The following is a 9,292-nucleotide window of genomic DNA, read 5'->3' as shown; positions in this document are numbered from 1 at the left end:
GAACCTTGTTCCTCTAAATGGAAGCAAAAAAAAAAAAAAAAAAAAAAAAAGAATACGGTTTAGCGAAAATTCCAGGCATAGGTTGCTTCATCACTTAAGTTCTACCACGTTGCCACAAACACATCTTTAAAAGCTCTGACTTAAGACTCAGCATGAGAGGTTTCTGCTCTGTGGATACACATGCATGTACCTGTGTACACATGTGACCAGGGTGGGTTGAGGGAGAGTGTCATCTGCCACCTGCACATGGGTGTGTGGCACCTGCCATGTGCCCAGGATGATTAGAGTCCACCAGGCTGAATTCAAGTAGACTCTCTTTCTGTGCTGTGGAATGAGAATCCATACATGATTGGAGAACAGGTAAGGTAAGCCTGGGTCAGTCTTGGGGCCAGTTTCCACCCCTAACAAAACTGTGGCTTTCAGGGGAAATTGCAACTGAGTAGAACTCTGGATATTCTGGGAAATTTGAATCATAATGAAGCTTGAATTTTACTAAGAAGTCTTCAGGAACTGATATTTTTTTTGGAGAGGGCAAGGTGAACTCTTAGAATAGCTACTTAGCTCCGTAAAAACATGACCAGAGATACCCACCCAAGAAATAAACAGGGAGCTGGGAAATGCCTGCAAAGTTCCATCAGTATTTTAAGCCTAGATGAAAAATTCTAATGCTAAATGGGTTTGCAAAGCTTTTCTCCACTCCTACTGCATCAGATCTCAAGATTATATATTTATATTTTGAAAATCTGATTTTCTTTGTTTATTTTCTCCTCTCCTTCCAAGTTCCTTTAAAATATGCTGACTTGCCTTTGGTATATAAAGTGAAGATAGAGGTGAAAGGATTTGCTTCACAAATGGGTTAGTCTTTTATAAAGGCCAGGGGAATCTCCCTGGTGGCAGCTGGAATTAAAGTGAGAATATCTGAAGATCCAGGTACTGCAGGTCTGGTTAATTTTACGTGTGGACTTGACTGGGCTAAGGAATGCTTGAATGTTAGTAAAGCATTATTTTGTTTTTGGAAGAAATTAGCATTTGAATCAGAAGACTGACAAACAGAACCAATGTCATCCAATCCACCGAGGACCTGGACAGGACAAAAAGGCAGAGGAGGGGCAAATTTATTTTCTCTTCTGGAGGTGGGACATCTATCTTCTCCTGCCCCTAGGAAGCCATAACTCCAGGTTCTCAGATGTTCAAACTCCAGGACTTAACAGGTGGCCTCCTAGGTGCTCAGGCCTGAAGATTCAGACTGAATTACACCACCAGCTGATCTGGTTCTTGAGCTTTCAGACGGCGTATCCTTGGACTTTTCAGTCTCCATAATTGCGTGAGCCAATTCTCATAATAATTTCTCTCCTAAATACCTATATTGCTCTCTCTTTATATATATTCTATTGATTCTGTTTCTCTGGAGAACTCTGTATAATGTACCTTTCCTTCAGAGATTTCTTCTAGCATTCCTTTTTGCTTTAATTTTAAAGACTGCTTTGGCTGCAAATTCTATTATCCCAAAATGGCTGCACCACTGCCTCCCACCCCACAAACTCTGCTTGCATGTGACCTGGACACTGGTTTATTGAACAGGATTGGAGGGGAATAATCTATCAATATGCTCCCTCCCCTTAAAATTGAGACAGGTTTTGAACTCTGGCTGAGGTAACACCATGTGTCTTCCAAGGCGAGGCTATAAAGGTGACGTGTCTTCCATCTCCCTGTATTGGGATGCTATGTTCTGAAACTCAGCCACCATGCTGTGAGGAGGCCCAGGTAGCCTGTGGCGATGTCCCATGAGAAAGAACAATAGCCCTTTGCTAACAGCCCTGGCTGACCACCAGCATCGAGTTGCTAGCCTTGCGAGGGAGCCATCTTGAAAATAGAGCTTCCATGACCCATTGAGGCCGGTGTCACGTGGAACAGAGAAGAGCTGTTCTACCAAGCTCTGTCCAAATTGTAGGTATGGGAATAAATAAATGTCTTTTTTCTTTAAATATTTATTTAATTTATGATTATTATTGTTATTATTTTAAAATTTGCTATTGGTCATATGTGCTTTGCGAGGGAGCCATCTTGAAAATAGAGCTTCCATGACCCATTGAGGCCGGTGTCACGTGGAACAGAGAAGAGCTGTTCTACCAAGCTCTGTCCAAATTGTAGGTATGGGAATAAATAAATGTCTTTTTTCTTTAAATATTTATTTAATTTATGATTATTATTGTTATTATTTTAAAATTTGCTATGGGTCATATGTGCTCACTAGAGAGAGGGAGAGAGAAAGAGAGAGAGAGAGAGGGAGAGCAAGAAAACAAGCTGCCAGGTCCGGGACTTGAACCACAGTCAACCATGTGGGAGTTCAGTTCCTTAACCTCATGCCACCTGAGAGCCTCCTGACTTGTTGTTTTGAGCTACTACATTTTAGAATGGGTTTTTACATGATAAGATGATTACAGGGTACAATTTCCTAATTATATAAACACTAAACATGCTTTTTGGTGTTTTGTTTTAGGTAATTGCTTTTGCTTAGAGCTGACTTTCTTCAGAAGCAGCTCTACTGGCAACTGTCCTACCCTAAAGTCCACTAAGGAAGGTGGGAAGTGACAGGTGAGTGAACTATTGCTGAGTACTTTTGCTCAGTGGACATGAGAAGAAAGTGGGGTAGTCTCCTCTTTTAGACTTGAAGCTCCTGTTGGCCACCTTGCTCACTTGTCCTCCAATGGCCTCTGAGCAGGTGGCTAGGTGTGGTTTTTATGGAGTAGGTGATGGGACTCCCATTTTGTGTTTCCAGAAAGTCCAGGTTCCTGAGGGGAAGAAAAGATGACCCGTGCACCATGCCTGGTACACAGTGTTCCCCCGTAGCTCATTGCATTTATTGGTGACACTGATGGTTGTCAGACATACCTAGGGGTGGCTCATGGGAGTGGCTCATATTCCTCTTTCATGTCCCCCTTGGACTGCCGGGGTCTATGCTCCCCTTAAATACTAACCAGATGTGAGCATGCCAGAGAGGGGCTGCCTTCCTTCCTGGGCCCAGAGCTCAGCCCTATGCCAGGAGGAAAAGGTGACGGGTCTGCCTCTCACTATGACCCAATAGAGCGTGCCTCTCTTGAGCTGGTCTGAAACCACCTGAGTCACGTTTGGCGATGGTGATGATGGTGCTGTGAACTCTCCCATCCCTGTCTGCCCTTCCCTTTCCTCTCTGCCTTCACCCCCTTGTACCAGTCCACTTCCAGTAGGCCTCTCCAGAAGAAATGCATTCTCCTCTGTAGGCCGTTCTCTTGAACTCCTTCCCAGCCCAACTCATGCTCTTAAGCAATTTTTGTGTTTTATCACTTTTTAAAAATATTTGTCAGAGGGCACATGTGTTCACCAGAGAGGGAGAAAGGGAGAAAGTTCCCGTCCCCCTCCAAAGGACATGGTCACACTGCAATCCCTTTTTCTTAATTTCTAGTAGGTTGTCGAGAAAGTCATGATGCATTTTTGCATAGAAAAACGGTAAAATACGTCATGACTTTCTCAATGACCTAATACATCCTGGAAGGATTTGGTGCACATGCCTGGCCTGTTTTTCAAGCTACTGGGGCTGGGATTTAAACCTCCGTTGACCATATGGGCTCAGGCTTCCTTAACTACCAGGCCACGGCTGGCCCAGTGTGTATTTCCCTTCATGCTGACAGATAGCTTTAATTCCCTCACAGAAAAAACTACCCTGAAGGTGGGCCAAGGGAGATGGGTCAAGTAGAACCATGTGGCTAAGCAAATGGAATCCAGTTGGTGGGTGAGTGCGGCTCCATCTTTCCTTACCCCGCAGGCCACCAGGAGTCCTGTGCCCTGAAGCTTCCCACTCCCCTGCCTTCTTCCTACGGAAAAATGGAGAGGGATAGGGGAAGCCAGGCCTGTAAGCATTTCTCTCCAGGCCATGGTCAGTTCTCCAGGGATTTTGAAAGGAGAGGAATCTTTTTTTTGGAAATTATTTATTTATTTTGGGGCCAGTAGGTGGTATAGTGGCTAAGGCACTGGACTCCCACACGGCCGACTGCAGTTCAAGTCCCAGACCCAGAGACTTAAAACTCATGCTGGGCATATATACAAGCCCAAAATCCTGAGAAGAGACTGGAGAAGGGATTGTGGCACGGTCAGTCCCCTCTGGGGCATGACTTCTCACTTTCTCTGTGTTTCCAGCAAGTGCACATGCCCTATTGCCCTATCTCTCTTAAAAAAGGAATTATTTATTTATTATTATTATCATTTAATTTGACCAGAGAGAAAGGGAAAGTGAGAAAGCAAGCTGCCAGGTCTGGGACCCAAACCAGCCATGTGGGAGGTAATTCAAGAGTTCTGGTTCTCCAGAGTATAGCCAGATGCTAAAACTTCGCCCACATGTTTGCTACTCTACTGGGGTCCCAGCTTTCTTCCTCCTAGGTGGCAGAGAGCAATGGGTGTTCAGACTTCAGGGAAGTCAGTCCCTCCAGTGTTTACGGCATGGTATGCATGTGCGCGCGCGTGTGTATGCATGTGCATGCTTTTCCAGAAGCAAGTCTCCCTGTTCTTTTGGGAGCTTCCTGTCCTAGAGCCCGGCATTGTGGCTAATGGGTGCTCAGGGAGGATGGCGTTCCTGAGCTCTCCTTTACTGCCCCTTGCCTCCCTTCCTTGGCCAACAGCCCATCCTTGGGGCTGTGCGGTTCTCTCCCTTCACTCCTTGAAAGAACAAACATCTTCGCTGCAGCCTCAGCCGCTGGGGTGAGGTGATTGTTTGTAGTAGAGGTTTCCATGACACTCATTTATTTCTCTGCAAATACAACTATATTGGGGGAAGGGACGAGGAAAAGAGATAGGGAAACACCAAGACCTTCCCATTTCCATAGCTGTCTTCCTCTGTGCCCTTAAGCAGCATTTCTTTCTTGGAGTCTCCTCCATCCCAAACCCCTAAACTGCTCCCCAAATCCGTCCTGGCTTTCTGCTACTGAGATGGGGCGAGGCTCTGAGTAAGGTGGACGGGAGGAGTCAGGTGCATGAGGAAGCAGCCTTTTGTGGGAGAAAAGGAAAAAAAAAACTTTTATTACTCAAAGTTGGGATTTAATAATGATGAGCAACGATGATCGGCTTCGGGGGTGGCAGTGAGTATGTGTGTATGAGTGTCCCAGAGGGGTCTGTGACACTCCACAGCTGAGCCAATGACTCATCCTAAATCTTAGCGACTTTTAGAGGTCATTTTAGTCATCCCCCTGCCTTCAGGCTGGAAGGAGCCTAAGTTAACATCACGCTTGGTGGGGGTAGGGTGCTGCTCTGGGGGGAAGAACGTCTATGTGTGCACGGGAATGGGGGTGGGGGAAGCAGCGCGTGACCTCTTTGAAAAGATCTCCAGCGAAGGACGTTCCCTGTCTCTCCCAGGATGCCCGCTCTGGGTTTCCCCATCCCTGAATCGGCATGGTCCTCCTGGGAACTGCTTTTTGCTGGATGGAAACCGGATGTTGGGTTCCCTGGGTGGGCGGGGGCTCGATGCCCTCAGACTTGTCAGGGGTAATCGAGACACCCGAGGTCCCGCTTGCCAGCCCAAGGAGCTACCATCTCCTTCACCAGCAACTTGCCATGCAGTGTGAGCAGAGAACAGAACAGAGCAAAGACGCTACAACGCCTTCTCCCAGGCAATGCGCATGATTCTGCGGCTCTGTGCTCGCCACACTTCAACGCACCTTGAAATGGGCTCGCCTCCTTCGCGCCGCGACGGGCAGACATCTGAGCCAATGGGCTGCCAGGCTTGTGGGCAGCACCCAATAGGCAGGCGGCGGGGGCGGCCCCGGAGGCCCGGCCCGGCTAGGCTTCACCGTGGACCTGGCTGCGCTCAGCTTCGGCTAGTAGTGCAGGTGCCGCTGCGCCGGGGCCGGGGAGGCTGCGCGCCGAGCCGAGCGGAGCCTAGGAGGGATGGAGAGCTGGCCGCCCGGGCTGCAGGAGCACCGGCGCGGGGCGTAGGCGGGCGAGAGGCGTGCGTGAGGCGGGCGCTCGGGCACGAGAAGTGTGCGGGCGCGGGAGCACTTTGCGATAGGATGAGGCTCTTGGCTGGCGCGCGGTAGTACTATGATTTGGTATGTGGCCACTTTGATAGCAAGTGTGATCAGCACCCGAGGTCTTGCGGCTCAAGGTGAGTTGAAGTGCAGCGTCCCTCCTCTGCCCCTCCCGGCGCTCTCAGCTCCTCGGCGCTCTCAGCTCCTCGCTCCCGGCTCTGGCTCTCTGTCCCCGCCGAGCGCCGCGCCTCGGGCTCGGCTCGGGTCAGGCGTGCCCCAGGGCTGTGCTGGGGAGGGCCCCGGGCCGCGGGCTGGCGTAGAGCCCGACGGGAAGGGGCCGAATCCCACGGGTTGCCGGGCACTCGGGGAAAGACGCCGGGGAATCGAGGTCGACTTCGCGCACCTTGGGCCCTGTGGTTCACACCAGCGTGCCGAACCCCTTGTCTCTTGCCCAAGCAGCCGCTTCCTCGAGCTTTGGGGAGTCGGCAGCAGTCCTAACTCTGGCTGCTGGGTGAGTTTGCAGGTCTTCGATCAGGCTGCAGCACGCTCGAGCCCCGCGCAGCGCCGCTGCTCCGCGGAGCAGCCCTTGCCGGAAGGCGCGACCCAGAGCCTTGGGACTCACCGCACCCGCGATCGAGGGACGGGGCTCTACGCCCTGAGGGCTTCCTCAGCTCCTGCTCGCCCCTCTCCTTCCTACACATCTTGGCACCTGGAGGTCGGATCCCCTCATCGGTGTGGGGGTCGCCTGGTGCCCTGAGGGAAGGGAAGAGCAGCCCAAGCCCGGGGACTCCTCCGCTGGCTTTAAGGAGTGTCCCCTTGGCAGGAGCCCGCCGCTATCTTAGCCATACCTGAGCTGGGGCCAGGCGAAAGTTCCCGGGAGCTGCCCGACCCGATGTCGCCCTCCCAGGCTGTAAGGCAGAGCTGGCTGGGGCGAGGGTGGCGGGGGAGGGGGTCCTCACTGCTGCATCTCGGAGCAGAGGGGAGATTTTTCTCTTTCCTCCTTTCGGGTCTGTGTTGGGGAAGAGGCTAGAGGGAAGCCGGCGAGTTGGAAGATGAGTGCGTGAGCGCGCGGGCTTTTGCTCAGGAGACGGGCAAAACGACCTACAAGCCTCTGGGTGGCACCCAGACTCCCGGACCTTGTATGGAAGCAGGAGCGGAGCCTGGAGGCTGCCAGGACTCTGAGCTCACCGTCTTCTGCGCGCACGCACGGCCGGCTGCGGGCAAGTTCACAAAAGCTGGAGGAGATGGCGGCGCGAGAGAGCAATCCGTGGGTGGAAGTCTGAGGGGACCCACCAGCCCGAGCACCCACGCTCAGCCGCCGTAGGGCAGGAGGCGACCGTTACAGGGTCTCCTGGGTACCCTGTGTGTGGGTGTGTAGGGGGAGAGTGATGCGAGAAAGTTTCTGGGATGCCATACATTAGTTTCCTATGCTACTTGGAGTGGGGAGGGATTCTGAAAACAAACCAGGGAGGGCAGAGGGGAGGTGATTTTGATAAGTGGTATGTTGATCTGGCTGGTTTAGAACTATTGGTCAGGTGGGAGAGCTGAGGCCATGGTGACCACAGAAGCTTATGGAATGGGGATGGGTGCAGGTCAGTTGGTGGGGAATCTGGCCATAGCCACCTACTGCACCCTCTCCCCCGTTTCTTGCTGTCTTCCAAAGCTCTCATCCTCCACCCCTCCAGTTCTTGGTATGTTCCTGCTATGGGACTGTTGGTGGTAGCACAGGACAATGTGCCCGGGTCTTAGAATGGAAAGGAGGCCCTCGAGGAAGGCTCCAGAATAGCCTCCAAGCCCCAGTCAGCGCAGGGGAGTGGACTTTGTTACAAGTTTAAGCACAGAATAAAGGGAAACGGGCTTATACTGCAGCAGCACACAGAAGACGTCTCAACACTGGAGCTTGCGGGCATCAAGGTTGTAGCTTCTTTTAGGGTGCAGAGAGGTCCTTCTGTCTGGGATGGCTTGACTTGCACCTCTATCTGAAAGCAGGGGGTGACCTTACTGAACCTGAGGTCCTTTTGGCCTACGTGGCTCTGTGTGTAATGGCTAAGGAACGAGGTCTAGAGTTAAGTGATTTGGATGTGAACCCTGACTTTATTGGTTGCTGACCCTCTGACCTTGGACAGGTGTCTCACTCTCCAAATGTCACTTGTCTCAGTGGAAGATGGGCCAAAGGTATGAGCTTACAGGGTTTTCTGCAAACATCAGTGCTATGAAGAAATTGGTGGCTTCCTGTTACATAGTACGTGCTGAGTAAATGTTAGCATTATTCTTATTCCAGCATCTGTCAGGTTCCAGGCTTCTCCTCAGTTCCTTTCTCTTGGGCCATTCAAGGAGTGGAGAGTATGTTGGGGGTTTAGAAGGCTGCCTCTATCAGGAGCCATGACCTTTCCCTGCTGACTTGCCTGGCTAGAACCTCTTGTCCCCCTGCATCTGGGGACACATGTGCAGAGGCTGTAGGCCTCAGAGCTACGTGGAAGTCCTTTGCAGAGTGTGCAAAGCTCGAGTGTTGTCAGCGGCCAGAGGCTTGTGGGTCGATGGGTTTGGGTCACAGCCCCTGGAGGGAGCATCCGCCTGCCTGAGCAGCACCAGCCGGTGTTCCGATGGAGATGAGGCTCCCGGTGGGAGCTCAGCTCAGGTCCGCCTGGCAGAGCTGACTTCCGGGAGATCCCTGTGCAGACAGGCTCTGATGCCACTCTGAGGATCTGGCTGGAGCAGGGATTGCTCTGGGGATGCTGGGTTAGGACAGGGGCTGGGAGCTCCATCACTGGACTTTTATAGGCTGTCTGGGAGTGACCCAGGTCACAAGAGAGGTTAGGAGGGTGAGGAGAAGAGGGTGGGAGGGGCTGAGCAGAATCTTGTCTCTCAAAGAGGGTGATTGGTGCAGCCTCAGCACCCTGACTGCTGAGCAAGCTTGGAGTTCCCCACTCTGTGGGAGGACCCTGCGCCAGCCTTGACTGGGCCTCTAGCTGGGGAGGGAGGTCCGAGCCTTTATCCCAAGGTTGCCTGTCCCGTGCACCACGGGTTCCATGGTTGGATGTCCCTGACTAAAGTGTCCCGAGATCAGGTGTGCTCGGTCCTCTATTCTACTTATCTTTGACCCATTCTTTTTTCTTTTGGCCATGAAGATGGGAGGGAGAGGTTTAATGGGTGGGCAGTCAATTAGTTGAGAAGGACTTGGCTCAAGAATGGTCTGTGTGTGTGCACGTGTGTGGGTGGGTGTGTGCGTGGGTGGGTGTGTGCGTGCGCATGCCTGTGCATCCACGCCCTCAGCATCCACGCCCTCAGCCTCCACGCGC

At 51.9% G+C, this 9,292-nt stretch overlaps 1 protein-coding gene across 1 annotated transcript in view; it reads left to right on the top strand.

Annotated features, from left to right (window-relative positions):
* The first annotated feature begins 5,913 nt into the window (after positions 1-5,913).
* IGSF9B (immunoglobulin superfamily member 9B) overlaps positions 5,914-9,292 on the top strand; it is a 54,877-nt gene continuing 51,498 nt past the window's right edge. The window contains exon 1 of the mRNA XM_006149956.3: positions 5,914-6,130. Within this exon, the coding sequence (XP_006150018.1) occupies positions 6,067-6,130 (64 nt within the window). The 5' untranslated portion in view covers positions 5,914-6,066. The remainder of the gene's footprint in view (positions 6,131-9,292) is intronic.

This window comes from Tupaia chinensis, unplaced genomic scaffold (assembly GCF_000334495.1).
Source record: "Tupaia chinensis unplaced genomic scaffold, TupChi_1.0 Scaffold000274_1, whole genome shotgun sequence".
Lineage (NCBI taxonomy): Eukaryota > Metazoa > Chordata > Mammalia > Scandentia > Tupaiidae > Tupaia > Tupaia belangeri.
This window is presented reverse-complemented; position numbering and strand designations above follow the sequence as displayed.